Genomic DNA, 23,377 nt, shown 5'->3' on the forward strand with positions numbered 1-23,377 from the left:
TGGGCAATACCTTGTGAAGGGTAACAGCGATGCTTATCTGCTTGCAAACCTAGACCTCTGGTTTGCTATGAAAGTGATGGGTATGTAAGCCAGGCTCAACATCTCAAAATTATATGGAGTGTTAAATATGTACTGGTTGTTGACATTGACCAGTTATTATCTTTTATTTGTATATAGCCATTGTCAAACTCTTTGTTTATATTGACTTACTCATATGTTACATAATTCTTATGAAATAATCATTTTACTCTCTTGTCTTACTTATGTAGTAAACAAGGTGTTCTCTAGCTTTCATATATACAATAATAAAAAAATGTTATCTACCGTAGATTAACTAAATCAGAACTATTTTTTACGTTAACATCACATTGTAAAGGGCGACCCATAACAACTATTGAAACGCTTTTTTAAACCAGTTTATAGTGACCCTGACCTGGATTTTTACACTAAATCAAAAACAATCTTCACATATTGCATAGGCATGTTTTCTTAATATCGAATCCCTGCACCTAAATAATATTATGATGATTTTGTGTAAACCCACATGTTAATAGGTTAAATAAGTTTAACATTGTTGGTTTGTAAGTAGGTTGATTTGTTTATAAAAAATAAGATCACAAATATGTACTATATGCAGCTCACAATCAACTGTACGTAAAAGAACGGTTATACATTAAAAATCACAAAATCGGTAGCATTTACAAATCTTTGTGTACAATACTTCTGTCGCATTACACAACCCATGGTTAAAACTGTTCAAACCAGTGAATTGTTTTATTTTAGATTAATTGCATTAAATTAAAACAAATTTAGGAATGCACAGCTCCTCAAGACAGGTTGTCAAAGATAGTGCACAATCAGAAAACCTCATAAATTGTGGAAGACCTAGAGATTGTAAATTGTATAAATTAAGTATGATAACTATGAACTATAACTATGAAAAAGTAGTTAGTATGATTGTTACATACATTCAACATTATTTGCATATGACAAAAAATTTTATTTCAACAAAAAAGTACCAAGGTTTAATAGTTCTTGTTTTTGTGTGTAAACTATCTACTTTTTTAGCTTGCTAAAAAGTGTTAACTAGTCGTTTCATTATTATCAAATGTTTACTGTCTTTCCTGAAAGTATAACTTATCATTAAACAACTATTATTTTGAAAATAAGTTGTAGCAACCAATTTACTAAAACAGCCTATCACAAGAAACCTTTGAAAATTTCGCATTTGGTAATATACTACTGATGCATGCATAGGTCACGGTAACCTTTTTAGTGTAAAACATTATATTAGACGTTAATAATACCTATACTAATACAAGATTTTAAAAAATTTTCTCAACTGATAATTACCTATGAGGCTATGAGTAAAATATGAGTTGCTCTAGGTAAAATAAGGATGAATTCACAGACACAATCGGTGGGGTAAGATATATCAAAGTGTATCATTGAGCTTTTTTGGTCGTTGATCAATTATTAGAAAAATTTGCTATTAGTTAAAAAAGTAAACCTACGTAAAGTCTTGGACAAAAAGATTGATTTAAAAACAGTCAAATATATTATTTTAGTGACAACCTCTAACTTTCTTTAACTTCCCTACCGCCAAAATAATCTCTCAAATTGAAAAACCATTATGCAGTTGATAAAATCTAAATTTCAAAACAAATAAAAAGCTGTATTGAGTTCTGAATCCCTAATATTTAAAAAAATGGAATAATACTATATAAATCAGTGTACAGTTTTATTTATAAAAAATATTTTTGCAAAAAAAGCAAAGTTTAACGCTTATTTGACTATTTTCATCACTAAAACGAGCCTTTTCTAAGTTTAAATAGCTATTAACGGTATTTAGCTTACCACATAAGTAATGCTGCTAAAATAAAAAAAAATTCACAGCCATATCCAAGGCGCCATTGCCTGCTAGCTATTCACAGTGCGCCCTTCCAATACCTAGCCAGTCAGAAGACAGCCAGTTGTCAGGAGAAAACAGCAGGGCTTAACAAAAAACTGGTTATGCAGTAGCGATGTTTGTGGTTGACACATTTTATAGCCATATTATATTAGTTTTCGAATAACATATCATTGCGACAACTGTGATACTTTGCAAGAACTTCTACAGTTGGTGACATTCTGTACAGTCCCAACACTTCTCACCAGGCTGAGTCATGAACTGACTAATTGAGAGATTTTTACACCAATCTTAGCTGTGTGATAAAATTTACCGGTTATCACAACATTTTTCCCAGTTGTTGGGATGAACCTTTAAATTTTAATTTAAAAAACAGCCAGCAGAGCGCAAAGGCGATTTGAGTAGCCTTTCAGAGCAGCAGATGAGTAAAATACTTGTGAAAATTACAAAAAGTGAAAAATACTGAGTGAAAATTAATGGAGGGAAAGTTGTGAGCGTGACTTTTTCAGAACCAACCACCATATCTGAAAAGCCTAACTTTTGAGACACTCAAAAAGGATCAAAAACTTTGCTTAGCCAGTGAACTATATTCTTTTCAAAGAACTGCTGATGGCATATCAAAAAGCTGGGAAAGTAGAAACTCGCATACAAAAAATGGTTGAGGCTCACCAATAGCTAATGATGGTGCTACTGGGAAAATGTTTCAGGCCATCAGATAATTCATCAGTTCCTTCTCAAAATTGGTCAAAGTGTCCAACCACTAGATGCTTAAGGCTTTAGAGACTTTAGACTTTAGAGACTGAGGATTGTGTTGAGCTAACTAAGTAGATGTGGTTTATTATGCCCTACTGGCTTCATTTCAACATTCTCCGCACCCGAATCAGACCGAGCAGGTTGCTATGAAATGAAGTAGCCAGACCTCCTAGCAAGAATTCCTGGTATACTAGTCGAAAGGCTGGTCTGTATCACATATGTTGACTGTTCAGCACCATTCCGTTTTTCAATGGCTCGATATGTTCTGCAACTCTCTCCTGCATAGATAAGTTCTGGCCATGTGCTTGCTCACTTTGGCGGTTGCTGTACATGCTAGGATTAAGCTAATTCAAATAAAACAGAGGAAATATAGCACACTAAAGTGCTGATAGTGAAGTAATTAACCAAACTGGTTTTTGTCGTAAATTTAGTAGTAGATGTAGTAAATGAAACTGGGTGCAGGAATAAATAGCTATTTGCAGGTGATGCAGAGAGATTTGATTTAAATTGCAGACATATGTTTAGAGATTACTTCAAACAAATAAACACCTAGTCCGAGAGGTGATCTGGGCAATACAACTATTAATTTTACTGCTCAATTCTTCTCAGAAAGCTGGACGATCGGTATGTGCAATTAATGCTGGAAAAGAGGTGCACTCTCAACTAGATAAATAAGCAGACTTACAATTGATTCTCTAGTGCAATGCATGAATAGATTGATGTACCGTAATTACAATTTATTAGACCCAGGTGGAAAACTATTATTAGACCCAGGTGGAAAACTATTACCGCAAACTAACCGCAAACTAACCGAAAACTAACCGCAAATTATTTAGACCCAGGTGGAAAACTTCTCATTATATGATTTTTAAAGTGCACCCTAAAGAACACAACATTAACTAATGGTTGTCATGGTCTCGCCGCTGCTAAATTTAACTTACTTAATCAGACAGTTTGGCAGCCACCTGGATGAGATATCGCAAAAATGAAGGCATTTTAATGACGAGCTACACCAGCGATGGCGCCTACGCTATTCTAAACTACTATTTGTTGTTATCATTTGTCATTAGTTTTACTCATCAATGTATTGTGGAAACCCAGAAATTGGCCATCCAGGTGGCTGAAATATCATAGACTTACATTAACTATTGCGGTTAACACAAACTTAGGCGCAAGTGGTAGTGTAAATGTTAAACCAGGCCAAGTGGAACGGATTCATGAGCAAGATGAGCATAATGCCCAGTCAATAATATTTTATGACCCGTGGTTTACCACTAAGCAAAAAATACGAAAGAGCTAACAATACAGACCCATTTCAGCTGCAATAACATTAACAGCAGATTGGAAGTAAACTAGCTGGCCTACTCCTTAGCTAAACGGGTGCCACTTTGCCAGATGACTGACAACATCATTCTGAAAATGTGTTTCTACCAGCCTGGCAACTTAATCAAGACAGCAAGCTGGTAAGTGGCGTTGCCCAGGTAACAAATAGTGTCTCCAGTCAGCCTGTGATTGACATAGCCAACAACATTGGCAACATTAGCCGACATTGGCCACCAACTGGTTGACATTATCGAGCAAAACTGGGAAATGCATGGTGAAAATGGCCGTTCAATCACTGAACATAAACGTTTACAAATAAATATACACTACGAGTACTACCCAGTGTTGCTCAAGAATAAAATACCCTTGAACAGAAAATTCATTTTTATTTAACATACATTATACAGCATTCACCATGCTAACCTTTAAATGTCATATCATAAGAAAACATATTTGTGCTGTTCCAATAAATAAGGAGAAAAAATAAAACGACTATAAAGTTTTTCAAACTTTTTTCAAACAACTGGACATTTAAAACTTCATATCATGAAAAAAGTGTTTTGATGAAATAAACTACAAAGAAAAATAAACAGTAAAAGTGTTCAAATGTGATTTGGAAATCATCAACCAATAATGGCTAAATATAGTTTGTTTTTTAATGATTACCTTGAAAAAATATTTGGTATAAGATTATATGATTTTAGTTTGTTTAAGTGTTTGCCTAATAAGGTCAAAGTGTAGTATAGACATATAGAGTGGTGTTGAAAGTCATGGTAATTGTCTAAATTAATTACTGCCTGTTAAAAACATCTTTATTAAAAACAGTAACAAAACGACATGTTAGCCTTAGTAACTTTAGTTACCTACAATAACTTTAGGGTCTTTTGTAGGTATAATCTGCAAAAACATGTAACATTACGTGTTACTATGTGCAGAGTTCTCACCTTCAAGACAAATGTGTAACATAGGCACTGAAGCTAACTTAATCGATTTCAGTTTACTAACACATGGTTGAAAGATTTTTAGTATGTATCTTTGAAAACTTGAAACATTTAACTAAAATTTTATCAATTATCCGTTTGCAAATCCACTTTTATTATGACAATGAGACCGGCCTGAGATTTAATCGCCAAATTTTGATTTCGAAAAATATTATTTTCGATATCGTTTTGAGGAAAGTGAATTAGCCTTAGTACAGCAAAAACAAAAGAGCATTGCAATCCATAGAAGCAGTAGGAATCATAAAATTTGAACCGTCAAGTCATTTAGCGTGAAAATATATATAAATTAATGTGCTTACATCAAAATTACAGAAACCTAAACTGGCTGGAAAAAAAGGTTTTAGAGCGGCATAAATATATTAGCAGAGCAAGAAATGTAGATGTGCGATAATTAGCAAGTATGTAAACTATGAAACAAGTGATTTTGTAATTATACTATAATACAAACTGAGAAAATCCAACAAAAATCGTCATTTTGTCGCAGTAAGTAGGAAGAAGCGAATAATGCAAAAAGTTTGTTTGCATGTAACAGTTACCACTATTCTATTCATTTTAGTGTACTCTAAATTATACCTTTAGCTTGCAGAGTTCGTTAGCTCTTCTTATTTGATTGCATGTTATGTAATACAAGCATATTTTTCTTTAAAATGTGCCATATCGTAAACCACAAGATTGGTCACTTTATTCACCACCAATAGGCAACATGTTAAATTTCTGAGAAAAGTCAAAAGATTTTGGATGGATAAAAAACTAAAAGTAATATGTGCGTTTGTTTATATTTCATTTAACATAAAACATACAGGAATATTTCTAAGCGAACAATATAAGATAATAATTCTACTAAGTTGTGATAATAACTCAGATTGTTTTTTAGTGTAGTTAGTATAAGAAATTACATGTATGTTTATGTTAAATTGAAAGCTGATGGCTTAAAACCAAATGTAGGTCAACTTCTGTTTCTTCAAGGGTTTCCCTGCGACCGTATTTCAGGCAAGACTAATACGAGCTGGCTGCGGCTCACATGTTTACAATCTGGTAGGTCTGGCTTGTAGTACTTCCTACTCCTGTGCCACTAAAAGTCTACTTCCTACTTTTCAGAGGCAATAGTTTTAACTTTGCCAACATAGCACACAGTTTCGGCTTTGGGGGTTATAAACTATATTTACAAACTTCTAAAAAGAAAGAGGTATTTTATGTACTCATCATTGTCTTGCTATTCTGAGTCTGTGCTGACATGTGTTATAGCCTCCTCACTGTTGCTCTACAGCTCAGCACCCTTCTGGTGCTTCTTAGGTTTAGACATCATACCAGGGGAGGAAGTGCATGGCTGTTGTGAGTTCTCAGCTTCTTTGCTACGAGTTAGTGTTAGTATAGAAGATTTTAACTTTTTTTCTTTTATGAATAAGTTTTCATGGTGGAGGTTTAGGTAGTTGGGGCAGTGGGCTGGTAGTTTCTGTGGATAGAGCGGATGCTAGAGATGAAACAGTGTCTTCCAAAAAAAGTCTTTCTGTAACAGAGCTACATAGAAAATCTTGCACATCAAATATCTGAGTATTTACTAGGCTAATATAAGTTTTGGTAAAGTCACTGATAATGATCTGAAGATAAAAGGTCTTTAGATATTTTTGGCTAGTTGTTGCCACAAGACTGTATATGGTGAAAGTTTGACAAAAGTTTGTTAGTATACAGTGGTATAAAAAGGTGTTGTAGTATAATTTTAAAGGATCAAACACCACCATCGAGAGGTTGTAGGTGATGACAGCAATGCGGAAGAAAAGTTAAAAGAACTAGTTTATGTCTCTTAGGCAAATTTATAGTTTCACAAGACAAATGGCTTGCATTTGTTATCAACCAGCAGAAAGGTTTTAGGTTCTTGAAAAGTGTTCATGTGTGAGATAAAGTGCTAAAACTCACAAGGAAACCGTTAACTAGATATCTACACACTTTGATTTGCAAATCCCTTAGACGCAGGTGGAAAACCTCTCATTATATAATTTTTAAAGTGCACCCTAGAGAACACATCCGCAGTAGGACGACTCTGACCAGCAGCCCTTAAGCAACATATCTTTGTCACTGAAGTTCTACGTTCTGCACTGACAATTTGTACTAATTGTTAAATTTATTTTTCTGTTGGCACCTTCTGTGGCTTGTATACAACAGAAACACATTTCACCTACATGTAGATTGAAGATCCCTTCTGGTGTCAGGGTGTTTGCACACAAAACACCCTGTTGATTGCTAAAGAACTCTGACACAGCAGTTTTATTAAAAGCAAAGGCTCGACCTAAACTCGTAGCCTCAGGTGTTCTCAAAGTTGGAAGAGGATTACGTTTGTGGAATAGATCCTTCCAGTTTTTTTTCAGTTTGACCAGAAGTTTTCCAAGCTGAAGACACTTATTTGCCCAGAATATTTGATTAACTATATGCTAGCTCTCACGTTTTAGTGATGAAAAAACCATGAAGCATTTTAGAACAGTCTTCTAAGTAGCGACACAGTACAGTTCCTCTTTGTGTTGTAAATAATGTTTTCCGTCTCAATGTCTTACTGTTTTCATCACATTTTAGATAGGGATTCACTGAAGCTTGTTTAATTCCCTATGCTCTATACTGTAAATCATAATGTGGCATATCGGTAACCCCCAAAGTGATATATCACACTGTCATTATACGTCTCACATTTGCCTCAATGGTGATATATATGTTCCAAATGTGGCATATCATTGTCCAATGATTAATACTATATGTGGAATAACAAAGCTGCAATATCAAAGGTCCTAGGGAGTTCAGTGATTATGTAATGCCGTATTTCATCACAATTTTGGTAACCTGTGTAACCACACATTGATGCCATGATGTAAGATGCTCCAATAAACACCTGCAAACAGTGAGCCATATATTATCAGATAGATTAAAACCATGGATTAAATACATGCCGTGCAGGAAGGGGGTTTATGAACACCCCAAACAAGTTCAAGTGAGGCCAGTTGCACTACAGCTAACTGGAGGCCAATGGATAGAAACGGTTGCCATGGATAATTAAGCTGAAACCAATATAGTAATTTGATTATTGTCACAGTGTGTGCTCTCTGTGTGCTCTGCTCAGTGTGTACACTTTTTTCAGCTTTTGCTTTGCCCTTCTACCAAAGTTGAGTAAAATCAAACAAAGTTTGAAATAGCAAGCTATGTAAAACTCTCCAATATTTAACTAGTAAACTCAATTTATTCCATGCGTAAATTAATGAATAGATTGTCCGAAAATTTGAAAAGGTATTTGCAGAGTATAAAACAATCATATTCAACAGCCATGTTGTTGAATAGAATTTAAATGAGTTATCCTGACATATCTGCTTTCAACAGGTGTTTTTTTCACCAGCTTCACAAAAACTCTGCAATTAGGAATAAGCAAAATTTGCCACTTCTAGATTGAATCAAGCTAGATAAACATGACATGCTTTGTTAGGATCTTAAATTCAGCACCTAGTTAAAAGTATGCAATCTATAAATTCTTAAATAAGACTTTGACACAATCACTGCTACATGAGGGCGGAGTTTTTGCATGTTTGACTGAATGTAGAGATTTTAGTTATATGTTGAGATTTACTGTTATATTGCATTGCTTTAACATCAATTAAATCATATGTCTAACTAGAGCTATTTGAAAAAATTGTAACTTGATATTTGTATTATCAAAGGGATGAAACAGCATGTTTTGCTATATATAACTCATTGCTATAGATGATTCATTTGGATTAAAACAGGTTAGATTGAAGTTTTCGATATGTTTTTATCTAAATTCTGCATAAACATATTCATCCAATGGTTATAAGATCAAACACTTATCCCCTCACTAGCAAACCGGAGTCATGATTACTGACATCACTCTTTGACCCATCAATACTTGGACACCAGCAGTCCTGCACGTCGCTGCATTTTAATTGTACATACAGCTATTTTTAGTTGACATTAGAAGTCTGGCCGCCATGATTTAATGCTGTGTGGAGCAAATAGTTTTTCCAAATCTTTTCATCATGAGAAATAACTCGTGTGGCGCAACAAGGCCTAAATTAAAACCACTACGCGGTCGTTCATCGTTTTACTTCCGAAATCTTAAAAAGCTATCTGCCCATTATGCTTTATCAGTCTATAATATTACAATGTTATGATATTCGGGTTTAAAATGCTATATAACAGTAAGAAATGAAATTTCTGGCACAAAAAGTTCCACCAAACCAAAATTAGCAGGATTTACCGAATTTTGGCAGTGTCCTACAAAAGACTGCAATACTTTGTTTTGCTTTGCACTATCTGGTTGTGCCGACATCTTTTTTTGGTCAACGTGTTAACAAATAATGCTATGCATAAAATTCAATGTATCTATACTTACTGCTTTGCTAAGTTTATTTGAAGCTATGCTTGGTAAAAAGCTAAATTAATCTTCTACAAAGTTTTTTTCTCATACAAAACTATCACTTTCACCACATTCAAAGGAATTGCTACTACTTTAAGTATCTGTGCAATCACCGAAATCTGTTATGGAATCAGTTATAACATCATTATAATATGTAACTTTTGGTTATCTAAGTTGAGAAGTAATTACAAAAGTCATGTTAACATTATGACTCAAACATCAAAAAGAAAAAATGTTATTTTTCAAGTTGGAAATTTCTAACAAGTTATGTATTGCTATTGGCTGAAAGTAATAATGTTATTGGACAATGATCGTTGTTGCTTTGTAGACCTTGGGCATTGATTAGTAACATCTCTGAATACTAATCATTTTGGCTGAAAGTTTGGTGCATATGCCAAACTTGGTCGCGAGAACTATTTATGGAAGATACACCTAGTGTTTAAAGAAAATATGACATAAATCGTTCTTCCGTTGAGGTGTTCATATTTATAGTATACAGTCACATTTATATATATATATATATTTATATATTAAATTATATATATGAAATAACATAAATTATTATATATTAGGCTATTGTATAAAATTTTATATAATTTTTATGTAATAGTATGTACTTTTGTTTAAAAAGTGATATAAATATACTCTTACATGTCTATAATTATTATATTGATATACAGTATGCTACTTTCTCGAGGTTTTTACTACAAATAACTGATCTATATTGCAATGAAGGAGATGTGATCTCAATGGAATAACTCCAACAATTAAAACTAACTTATTTATTCTTATTTTTCACGCAGCAACAAGATGAACAGAAATTCACAAACCAGTTTCAGAAAATTGTTGAATATGGATTAGTTGTTGACATTGACCACATTCATTATCTTTCATTTGTATATTGCATTATCTTGCATCTTGCATAGCCGTTGTCAGACTATTTTTTCATACTGACTTACTCATCTGTTATGTATTTCTCATGTAATAATCCCATTACACTCCTGTCTTACTCGTGTAGTAAGCCAGGTGCTGTTTAGCTTTCAAATATACAAGAATAACAGGTTATGGGCCAGACAGGCAACCAAAAAAGCTGTACACGAGTTTGGTACCAGAAAAAAAGACAATCGGCTATTATACTGACTGACCAACGATTGGCGAACCAACAGTTAAACAATTGATGTCAGATACAGTAAAACGAGGACTACTGAACCAGAACTTAGATTCTATCTCCCTTTCTACAATACAATGGATGGTGATGGATGGACCATAGGTAAGTTGAACAGTCAGAACTATCAGTTATGGATGTTGTAGATGAAACATATTTTGCTGGTAAAGGATCTATAGATATTGTGGATGGTACTGAAAAAGCACCAGAAGGTTCGGCTGATCTAGCGCCGAAAACTGTTTTTAAATCCGGGCATTGTAGGCTTTCTCAATAATTTTTCTGTCTGTTAGTACTGAACCTCTTTACTTAATAACAGATACAGAAGCACCTGATGTAGTGTGGAAGTGGTTTCAAAATCATTTGAATGCAATACACTAGCTAACGAGTTATTTCTGAAAGGTTGACTTGCAAAAAAATTCACATTACCGTTATTTGATATGACAAGATTAACCATGTCTTACTACATTGTGTTGTAGGTGCAAAATATGTGGAAATGTGATTATAAGCTCTTAAAAGCTAAAAAACGAACAGAAAATTGCAGCCACAAATGTGATGTAGTTGTGAGAGATGGTTTCTGTTTACACTTTCTTGCAACCTTATTCGTCGTGCAAAATATACTTCATGCATTCAATAAAACAATGTCTATTGTTCTTATGCACCTGTTGTAATTGTCATGGTAATGCTGTCACTTCTAGCACTGTCATTTTATAACTTACCATAAAAAATTGTTAAACTTTTTAACCTTAGCTCGAAGGAGTACATATCATTGTCTGATAATCATGACAAGCTTGTTGGTCACCTGTGATAATCGAAAATAGCTGCAAAAATTGTTTGTGAAGTATTGAACCACATGATCAGAGAACGACTTGATGATTGAGTAATGCCGAAACAAAACTGTTAAGTAGCGAGCATCTATATTTGATACAGGGTTTTCAGTAAAGCCCAAAGTGTTTGTCATGAACTAGTACTGCGATAAGTTTTATATTGAGCTTTGGGTTGGTTTTTCAAGTCTCATGAAAACATATGTGATAAGATGTTAACCAAATTTCGTCGTTACGTCCTCAAAATGAAGAGATTCCAATATATGGCTGCTTTTTGTTTTTGAGCTTTTAAGAGCTTGTAATCGCATTTTCACATATTTGGCACTTACAACACAACATAGTAAGACATGGTGAATCTTTTGATACCGAATAACTGTCATGTGAATTTTGTTGCAAGTCAATCTTTAAGAAACAATATTTCAGAACAGTAATGAAGGAGGGTACACCTATAGAACAGCAGTTGAATCAATAGCACCCCACTATTGATTCTCCAACTTCTGAAAAAAAATAAAGCAGTCACACTCTTAGGCAGCCTTCCAAACAGCTATGCTCATCTTGCAACAAAAATAGATACAATAGTAGACCAATTGAGTTTTGATTTTGCTCAGCAGTCATTGATAAATTAAGAGCTGAAACACAATGAGCCAAACTCAGATGAATCTAGTTCAGCCAGTGCGTCTGACACTGTGTTGGTGTCAAGAAAGCAGCCTAAAACTAGAAAACATATTATTTGCTACAACTGTAATAGGCCTAGGCACAAGTAACCAAAAGTTATCAGAGGATAGACACCGAAAGAACATGCAGTTAGTCAGTGAATGTAGAAAAACTGTAAGTGAAAGTGACAATGGCTGTGAAGGCCATGAATTTGCATTAATCACTCATCATGAAAACACATTTTTATTGCACAGTAGCTCACCCTGGCTAATTGACTCTAGAGCATTGTGTCATATGTCACCTAACACGGCAAGTTTTAATAGCTACAAGAAGCTAGAACAGATAGAAATGGTCAGCCTAGGCAATGGTCGATCAGTTGAAGCTGTGGGTTGATGTTGTAAAAGTGATGCTAAAGCTCAATCGTAGAGTTCAATGTCCAGCTGTAATTTACCATGCACTCATTTCCCTCAACTATCTAGCAATTTATTTTCATTTTGAGCTGCCACTCAGAAAGGCAACACTCTACAGTATGGCCATACTCGATGTTGGATTAATTATGCAAGTGGTTGAATTAGAGCCGTGAGGGCACAAGCTAATAAGGTGTCCAGTCTAGACTGTGTAAAAACTGAAACTCAATATGCAAACATTGCTAGCACAGAGATTTGGCATCAACATGTGAATGACTCTACTCTGAAAAAACAGAGCGAAGGAAATATAGTCTGTGCTACAAGCTTACCTGCAATGGATGTATGGAGATATCAAGGCTACCCGTAAGCTAGAACTAGTACATTCTCACATTTCTACCACGGAAACCAAACCTTTTGCAGGTAGCAAATACTTTGTTACTTTTGTAAAAAAATTTTTAGATGTTGTCAGGTGTATTTTCTTAGAAAAATCTCTGAGGTACCTGAGAAGTTCAAAGAGTTTGAAACATATACAGCCAACCAATCTGGAGAAACCATTCAAACACTGAGATCAGATAGAGGTGGTGAATACTTGTTTCAAGAGTTTACTGACTACTTGAAATCTAAGGGTATTCATCATGAACTCACATCAGCCTACGCACCAGAACAAAATGGTGTTGCTGAGCAAACGAGCTGAACTATGTGTGAAGCAACACGTTCAATGTTGTGACATGCTAAATTGCCAAAGCAATACTGAGCTGAGGTCATTTCCACTGCTGCCTACGTTAGAAATCGGCTTCCCACTGCCTCACACAAGATGGTCTCACACTGTATGAAAATTGGTATGAACGCAAACCCAACATAGACAATCTAAGGGTGTTTGAATGTAATGTGTATGCTCATGTTCCAGATCAAATGCAACAGAAACTTTACAAAAAGTGCAATAAGCTAAGGTTTATAGGATACAGCCAACAGTCAAATGCATACCGTCTGCTTGATGAATTAACTGGTAAAGCTACTACTAGGCGAGACATTGTATTTGATGAAACGAACTTTACAAACACTGTTAAACCATCATGGGACCAATATACAAAGCAGAAATCTATTGTTTTTGAATATTCAGTATATGAACAGACAACTCTTAACTTCTCTGGGCAATACCTTGTGAAGGGTAACAGCGATGCTTATCTGCTTGCAAACCTAGACCTCTGGTTTGCTATGAAAGTGATGGGTATGTAAGCCAGGCTCAACATCTCAAAATTATATGGAGTGTTAAATATGTACTGGTTGTTGACATTGACCAGTTATTATCTTTTATTTGTATATAGCCATTGTCAAACTCTTTGTTTATATTGACTTACTCATATGTTACATAATTCTTATGAAATAATCATTTTACTCTCTTGTCTTACTTATGTAGTAAACAAGGTGTTCTCTAGCTTTCATATATACAATAATAAAAAAATGTTATCTACCGTAGATTAACTAAATCAGAACTATTTTTTACGTTAACATCACATTGTAAAGGGCGACCCATAACAACTATTGAAACGCTTTTTTAAACCAGTTTATAGTGACCCTGACCTGGATTTTTACACTAAATCAAAAACAATCTTCACATATTGCATAGGCATGTTTTCTTAATATCGAATCCCTGCACCTAAATAATATTATGATGATTTTGTGTAAACCCACATGTTAATAGGTTAAATAAGTTTAACATTGTTGGTTTGTAAGTAGGTTGATTTGTTTATAAAAAATAAGATCACAAATATGTACTATATGCAGCTCACAATCAACTGTACGTAAAAGAACGGTTATACATTAAAAATCACAAAATCGGTAGCATTTACAAATCTTTGTGTACAATACTTCTGTCGCATTACACAACCCATGGTTAAAACTGTTCAAACCAGTGAATTGTTTTATTTTAGATTAATTGCATTAAATTAAAACAAATTTAGGAATGCACAGCTCCTCAAGACAGGTTGTCAAAGATAGTGCACAATCAGAAAACCTCATAAATTGTGGAAGACCTAGAGATTGTAAATTGTATAAATTAAGTATGATAACTATGAACTATAACTATGAAAAAGTAGTTAGTATGATTGTTACATACATTCAACATTATTTGCATATGACAAAAAATTTTATTTCAACAAAAAAGTACCAAGGTTTAATAGTTCTTGTTTTTGTGTGTAAACTATCTACTTTTTTAGCTTGCTAAAAAGTGTTAACTAGTCGTTTCATTATTATCAAATGTTTACTGTCTTTCCTGAAAGTATAACTTATCATTAAACAACTATTATTTTGAAAATAAGTTGTAGCAACCAATTTACTAAAACAGCCTATCACAAGAAACCTTTGAAAATTTCGCATTTGGTAATATACTACTGATGCATGCATAGGTCACGGTAACCTTTTTAGTGTAAAACATTATATTAGACGTTAATAATACCTATACTAATACAAGATTTTAAAAAATTTTCTCAACTGATAATTACCTATGAGGCTATGAGTAAAATATGAGTTGCTCTAGGTAAAATAAGGATGAATTCACAGACACAATCGGTGGGGTAAGATATATCAAAGTGTATCATTGAGCTTTTTTGGTCGTTGATCAATTATTAGAAAAATTTGCTATTAGTTAAAAAAGTAAACCTACGTAAAGTCTTGGACAAAAAGATTGATTTAAAAACAGTCAAATATATTATTTTAGTGACAACCTCTAACTTTCTTTAACTTCCCTACCGCCAAAATAATCTCTCAAATTGAAAAACCATTATGCAGTTGATAAAATCTAAATTTCAAAACAAATAAAAAGCTGTATTGAGTTCTGAATCCCTAATATTTAAAAAAATGGAATAATACTATATAAATCAGTGTACAGTTTTATTTATAAAAAATATTTTTGCAAAAAAAGCAAAGTTTAACGCTTATTTGACTATTTTCATCACTAAAACGAGCCTTTTCTAAGTTTAAATAGCTATTAACGGTATTTAGCTTACCACATAAGTAATGCTGCTAAAATAAAAAAAAATTCACAGCCATATCCAAGGCGCCATTGCCTGCTAGCTATTCACAGTGCGCCCTTCCAATACCTAGCCAGTCAGAAGACAGCCAGTTGTCAGGAGAAAACAGCAGGGCTTAACAAAAAACTGGTTATGCAGTAGCGATGTTTGTGGTTGACACATTTTATAGCCATATTATATTAGTTTTCGAATAACATATCATTGCGACAACTGTGATACTTTGCAAGAACTTCTACAGTTGGTGACATTCTGTACAGTCCCAACACTTCTCACCAGGCTGAGTCATGAACTGACTAATTGAGAGATTTTTACACCAATCTTAGCTGTGTGATAAAATTTACCGGTTATCACAACATTTTTCCCAGTTGTTGGGATGAACCTTTAAATTTTAATTTAAAAAACAGCCAGCAGAGCGCAAAGGCGATTTGAGTAGCCTTTCAGAGCAGCAGATGAGTAAAATACTTGTGAAAATTACAAAAAGTGAAAAATACTGAGTGAAAATTAATGGAGGGAAAGTTGTGAGCGTGACTTTTTCAGAACCAACCACCATATCTGAAAAGCCTAACTTTTGAGACACTCAAAAAGGATCAAAAACTTTGCTTAGCCAGTGAACTATATTCTTTTCAAAGAACTGCTGATGGCATATCAAAAAGCTGGGAAAGTAGAAACTCGCATACAAAAAATGGTTGAGGCTCACCAATAGCTAATGATGGTGCTACTGGGAAAATGTTTCAGGCCATCAGATAATTCATCAGTTCCTTCTCAAAATTGGTCAAAGTGTCCAACCACTAGATGCTTAAGGCTTTAGAGACTTTAGACTTTAGAGACTGAGGATTGTGTTGAGCTAACTAAGTAGATGTGGTTTATTATGCCCTACTGGCTTCATTTCAACATTCTCCGCACCCGAATCAGACCGAGCAGGTTGCTATGAAATGAAGTAGCCAGACCTCCTAGCAAGAATTCCTGGTATACTAGTCGAAAGGCTGGTCTGTATCACATATGTTGACTGTTCAGCACCATTCCGTTTTTCAATGGCTCGATATGTTCTGCAACTCTCTCCTGCATAGATAAGTTCTGGCCATGTGCTTGCTCACTTTGGCGGTTGCTGTACATGCTAGGATTAAGCTAATTCAAATAAAACAGAGGAAATATAGCACACTAAAGTGCTGATAGTGAAGTAATTAACCAAACTGGTTTTTGTCGTAAATTTAGTAGTAGATGTAGTAAATGAAACTGGGTGCAGGAATAAATAGCTATTTGCAGGTGATGCAGAGAGATTTGATTTAAATTGCAGACATATGTTTAGAGATTACTTCAAACAAATAAACACCTAGTCCGAGAGGTGATCTGGGCAATACAACTATTAATTTTACTGCTCAATTCTTCTCAGAAAGCTGGACGATCGGTATGTGCAATTAATGCTGGAAAAGAGGTGCACTCTCAACTAGATAAATAAGCAGACTTACAATTGATTCTCTAGTGCAATGCATGAATAGATTGATGTACCGTAATTACAATTTATTAGACCCAGGTGGAAAACTATTATTAGACCCAGGTGGAAAACTATTACCGCAAACTAACCGCAAACTAACCGAAAACTAACCGCAAATTATTTAGACCCAGGTGGAAAACTTCTCATTATATGATTTTTAAAGTGCACCCTAAAGAACACAACATTAACTAATGGTTGTCATGGTCTCGCCGCTGCTAAATTTAACTTACTTAATCAGACAGTTTGGCAGCCACCTGGATGAGATATCGCAAAAATGAAGGCATTTTAATGACGAGCTACACCAGCGATGGCGCCTACGCTATTCTAAACTACTATTTGTTGTTATCATTTGTCATTAGTTTTACTCATCAATGTATTGTGGAAACCCAGAAATTGGCCATCCAGGTGGCTGAAATATCATAGACTTACATTAACTATTGCGGTTAACACAAACTTAGGCGCAAGTGGTAGTGTAAATGTTAAACCAGGCCAAGTGGAACGGATTCATGAGCAAGATGAGCATAATGCCCAGTCAATAATATTTTATGACCCGTGGTTTACCACTAAGCAAAAAATACGAAAGAGCTAACAATACAGACCCATTTCAGCTGCAATAACATTAACAGCAGATTGGAAGTAAACTAGCTGGCCTACTCCTTAGCTAAACGGGTGCCACTTTGCCAGATGACTGACAACATCATTCTGAAAATGTGTTTCTACCAGCCTGGCAACTTAATCAAGACAGCAAGCTGGTAAGTGGCGTTGCCCAGGTAACAAATAGTGTCTCCAGTCAGCCTGTGATTGACATAGCCAACAACATTGGCAACATTAGCCGACATTGGCCACCAACTGGTTGACATTATCGAGCAAAACTGGGAAATGCATGGTGAAAATGGCCGTTCAATCACTGAACATAAACGTTTACAAATAAATATACACTACGAGTACTACCCAGTGTTGCTCAAGAATAAAATACCCTTGAACAGAAAATTCATTTTTATTTAACATACATTATACAGCATTCACCATGCTAACCTTTAAATGTCATATCATAAGAAAACATATTTGTGCTGTTCCAATAAATAAGGAGAAAAAATAAAACGACTATAAAGTTTTTCAAACTTTTTTCAAACAACTGGACATTTAAAACTTCATATCATGAAAAAAGTGTTTTGATGAAATAAACTACAAAGAAAAATAAACAGTAAAAGTGTTCAAATGTGATTTGGAAATCATCAACCAATAATGGCTAAATATAGTTTGTTTTTTAATGATTACCTTGAAAAAATATTTGGTATAAGATTATATGATTTTAGTTTGTTTAAGTGTTTGCCTAATAAGGTCAAAGTGTAGTATAGACATATAGAGTGGTGTTGAAAGTCATGGTAATTGTCTAAATTAATTACTGCCTGTTAAAAACATCTTTATTAAAAACAGTAACAAAACGACATGTTAGCCTTAGTAACTTTAGTTACCTACAATAACTTTAGGGTCTTTTGTAGGTATAATCTGCAAAAACATGTAACATTACGTGTTACTATGTGCAGAGTTCTCACCTTCAAGACAAATGTGTAACATAGGCACTGAAGCTAACTTAATCGATTTCAGTTTACTAACACATGGTTGAAAGATTTTTAGTATGTATCTTTGAAAACTTGAAACATTTAACTAAAATTTTATCAATTATCCGTTTGCAAATCCACTTTTATTATGACAATGAGACCGGCCTGAGATTTAATCGCCAAATTTTGATTTCGAAAAATATTATTTTCGATATCGTTTTGAGGAAAGTGAATTAGCCTTAGTACAGCAAAAACAAAAGAGCATTGCAATCCATAGAAGCAGTAGGAATCATAAAATTTGAACCGTCAAGTCATTTAGCGTGAAAATATATATAAATTAATGTGCTTACATCAAAATTACAGAAACCTAAACTGGCTGGAAAAAAAGGTTTTAGAGCGGCATAAATATATTAGCAGAGCAAGAAATGTAGATGTGCGATAATTAGCAAGTATGTAAACTATGAAACAAGTGATTTTGTAATTATACTATAATACAAACTGAGAAAATCCAACAAAAATCGTCATTTTGTCGCAGTAAGTAGGAAGAAGCGAATAATGCAAAAAGTTTGTTTGCATGTAACAGTTACCACTATTCTATTCATTTTAGTGTACTCTAAATTATACCTTTAGCTTGCAGAGTTCGTTAGCTCTTCTTATTTGATTGCATGTTATGTAATACAAGCATATTTTTCTTTAAAATGTGCCATATCGTAAACCACAAGATTGGTCACTTTATTCACCACCAATAGGCAACATGTTAAATTTCTGAGAAAAGTCAAAAGATTTTGGATGGATAAAAAACTAAAAGTAATATGTGCGTTTGTTTATATTTCATTTAACATAAAACATACAGGAATATTTCTAAGCGAACAATATAAGATAATAATTCTACTAAGTTGTGATAATAACTCAGATTGTTTTTTAGTGTAGTTAGTATAAGAAATTACATGTATGTTTATGTTAAATTGAAAGCTGATGGCTTAAAACCAAATGTAGGTCAACTTCTGTTTCTTCAAGGGTTTCCCTGCGACCGTATTTCAGGCAAGACTAATACGAGCTGGCTGCGGCTCACATGTTTACAATCTGGTAGGTCTGGCTTGTAGTACTTCCTACTCCTGTGCCACTAAAAGTCTACTTCCTACTTTTCAGAGGCAATAGTTTTAACTTTGCCAACATAGCACACAGTTTCGGCTTTGGGGGTTATAAACTATATTTACAAACTTCTAAAAAGAAAGAGGTATTTTATGTACTCATCATTGTCTTGCTATTCTGAGTCTGTGCTGACATGTGTTATAGCCTCCTCACTGTTGCTCTACAGCTCAGCACCCTTCTGGTGCTTCTTAGGTTTAGACATCATACCAGGGGAGGAAGTGCATGGCTGTTGTGAGTTCTCAGCTTCTTTGCTACGAGTTAGTGTTAGTATAGAAGATTTTAACTTTTTTTCTTTTATGAATAAGTTTTCATGGTGGAGGTTTAGGTAGTTGGGGCAGTGGGCTGGTAGTTTCTGTGGATAGAGCGGATGCTAGAGATGAAACAGTGTCTTCCAAAAAAAGTCTTTCTGTAACAGAGCTACATAGAAAATCTTGCACATCAAATATCTGAGTATTTACTAGGCTAATATAAGTTTTGGTAAAGTCACTGATAATGATCTGAAGATAAAAGGTCTTTAGATATTTTTGGCTAGTTGTTGCCACAAGACTGTATATGGTGAAAGTTTGACAAAAGTTTGTTAGTATACAGTGGTATAAAAAGGTGTTGTAGTATAATTTTAAAGGATCAAACACCACCATCGAGAGGTTGTAGGTGATGACAGCAATGCGGAAGAAAAGTTAAAAGAACTAGTTTATGTCTCTTAGGCAAATTTATAGTTTCACAAGACAAATGGCTTGCATTTGTTATCAACCAGCAGAAAGGTTTTAGGTTCTTGAAAAGTGTTCATGTGTGAGATAAAGTGCTAAAACTCACAAGGAAACCGTTAACTAGATATCTACACACTTTGATTTGCAAATCCCTTAGACGCAGGTGGAAAACCTCTCATTATATAATTTTTAAAGTGCACCCTAGAGAACACATCCGCAGTAGGACGACTCTGACCAGCAGCCCTTAAGCAACATATCTTTGTCACTGAAGTTCTACGTTCTGCACTGACAATTTGTACTAATTGTTAAATTTATTTTTCTGTTGGCACCTTCTGTGGCTTGTATACAACAGAAACACATTTCACCTACATGTAGATTGAAGATCCCTTCTGGTGTCAGGGTGTTTGCACACAAAACACCCTGTTGATTGCTAAAGAACTCTGACACAGCAGTTTTATTAAAAGCAAAGGCTCGACCTAAACTCGTAGCCTCAGGTGTTCTCAAAGTTGGAAGAGGATTACGTTTGTGGAATAGATCCTTCCAGTTTTTTTTCAGTTTGACCAGAAGTTTTCCAAGCTGAAGACACTTATTTGCCCAGAATATTTGATTAACTATATGCTAGCTCTCACGTTTTAGTGATGAAAAAACCATGAAGCATTTTAGAACAGTCTTCTAAGTAGCGACACAGTACAGTTCCTCTTTGTGTTGTAAATAATGTTTTCCGTCTCAATGTCTTACTGTTTTCATCACATTTTAGATAGGGATTCACTGAAGCTTGTTTAATTCCCTATGCTCTATACTGTAAATCATAATGTGGCATATCGGTAACCCCCAAAGTGATATATCACACTGTCATTATACGTCTCACATTTGCCTCAATGGTGATATATATGTTCCAAATGTGGCATATCATTGTCCAATGATTAATACTATATGTGGAATAACAAAGCTGCAATATCAAAGGTCCTAGGGAGTTCAGTGATTATGTAATGCCGTATTTCATCACAATTTTGGTAACCTGTGTAACCACACATTGATGCCATGATGTAAGATGCTCCAATAAACACCTGCAAACAGTGAGCCATATATTATCAGATAGATTAAAACCATGGATTAAATACATGCCGTGCAGGAAGGGGGTTTATGAACACCCCAAACAAGTTCAAGTGAGGCCAGTTGCACTACAGCTAACTGGAGGCCAATGGATAGAAACGGTTGCCATGGATAATTAAGCTGAAACCAATATAGTAATTTGATTATTGTCACAGTGTGTGCTCTCACTGAATGCTAATGACTCTACCAGCCCTACAGTAGCCGAGTCAGCTTATCCTATTATTATAAGATTAGTTATGCTAGCTATGTTTGGGCTAGCTATGTTTGCCAGTTGCTTACACACATCCTATGCATACAGCTCATTACAGTTCATACAATATAACATTATTAACTTACAATTCCTGGCTTTATGATATGGTGTCAGGACGGGATTTTTGAGGAGAACGAAAAGAAAACATGGCAGAAGGAGGGCTCAAGCCGCCGGCAAGTTTTGTATATTCTACAGACAATCCCAGCGAGACTAGTAGAAGTTGGAAAGCATGGCTCGAGCAATATGATTTTTACATGATAGCAACAGAAAAGACTAAAAAGGATGGAGAAATACAAGTAGCGACTTTATTGACACTGCTTGGCGCACAAGGCCAAGAAATATTTCGAACACTGAACATAGCAGATCGAAAAGACATTGCAGAAGTAAAGAAAGCGTTTACTGAACACTTCAACCCTCAGGTAAAGAGAGTCTTTGAGCGATTCAAAGACTTTCACAGCAGAGTTCAGAAGCAAGGCAAGCCATTCGAAAGCTTTGTGACAGCACTTCGAGACCTCATCACAACTTGTGAATTCCATGCTGATGAGAAAGACAAAGCGCTAGTGGATCGAATTGTAGCAGGTATATCGTCCAAGTTGGTTCGTGAGGATATATTCAACTTGCCAGCCAATCCTACATTACAGGGGGTTATCTCAGTATGCCAACGTAAAGAGGCTACCACGCAATACCTCAGAGAAATGAACCACATGACAGATGGTGTTAATGCCATACGAAGTGTCGTACCCCCACAACAGAAAGTATCCATGTCAGAGAGCAAGAGCCCAAACCTACAATCGGATAGAAAATATAGAACTGGACTGTTGCAAACGATAAAGAACTGTAAATACCGTGCTATGGAACATCAACGAGGGAGGTGCCCAGCTTACGGAAAGGTGTGCAGGAAATGTTCCCGTAAAAATCACTTTTCCACTGCATGCTTATCTTCACGAGATAACAGCAACAACACTGCCAATGAGGTATCGGAACCTGACAACGTTAATACCGGAGACATTGCATTTGCCATCAATGACGGAAGAGAATGAACAATCAATGCTAAGTGCAATGGTAAGCCATTACGATTAAAAGTGGATACGGGAGCATCGTGTAATGTAATTTCACAGACTGTACTAGCCAGCGTAAATAGTCAGGTGACAATTGTCAAGCATGCTAGATCATTAGTGTCTTTTAGTGGACATGCACTTGATGTATTAGGCAAGGTTATGTTACTGGTGGATGTTAGCAATAAGTATCATACAGTGGAGTTTATAGTCGTAAAAACTGATACAAACATGGCAACTTTATTGGGGCTGCCCAGTTGCATTGAGCTTGGTTTGGTTGATAGGGCTGATTCCGTCACAGATAAGGTAGCTAAAAAATTCACTGATGTGTTCAATGGTCTTGGCAGGTTGCCATGTAAGCATGCTTTGCAACTAAAAGAAAACGCTCAGCCTGTTATACAAAGTGCTAGGAGGGTCCCATTTAGACTAAGAGATAAACTAAAGTTCACATTACAATCTATGGAAAGTGAGGGCACAATAGCTAAAGTAAGACAAGCAACTGACTGGGCGCACCCTATAGTAAACATACTGAAACCTGACGGGTCACTCTGGATTTGTCTAGACCCTACACAGTTA

General features: G+C 35.0%; 1 protein-coding gene across 1 annotated transcript; it reads left to right on the top strand.

Annotated features, from left to right (window-relative positions):
• The first annotated feature begins 21,892 nt into the window (after positions 1-21,892).
• LOC137398258 (uncharacterized) lies at positions 21,893-22,786 on the top strand. Its single transcript, XM_068084366.1, has one exon. It carries the CDS (start codon positions 21,893-21,895, stop codon positions 22,784-22,786), a length of 894 nt encoding a protein of 297 aa, XP_067940467.1.
• Positions 22,787-23,377: the final 591 nt, after the last annotated feature.

Source organism: Watersipora subatra, chromosome 6 (genome assembly GCF_963576615.1).
Source record: "Watersipora subatra chromosome 6, tzWatSuba1.1, whole genome shotgun sequence".
Classification (NCBI taxonomy): Eukaryota; Metazoa; Bryozoa; class Gymnolaemata; order Cheilostomatida; family Watersiporidae; genus Watersipora; species Watersipora subatra.

Excerpts from the sequence above, each read along its gene's own strand:
- LOC137398258 (XM_068084366.1), top strand. The coding sequence starts at position 21,893 with ATGGCAGAAGGAGGGCTCAAGCCGCCGGCAAGTTTTGTATATTCTACA.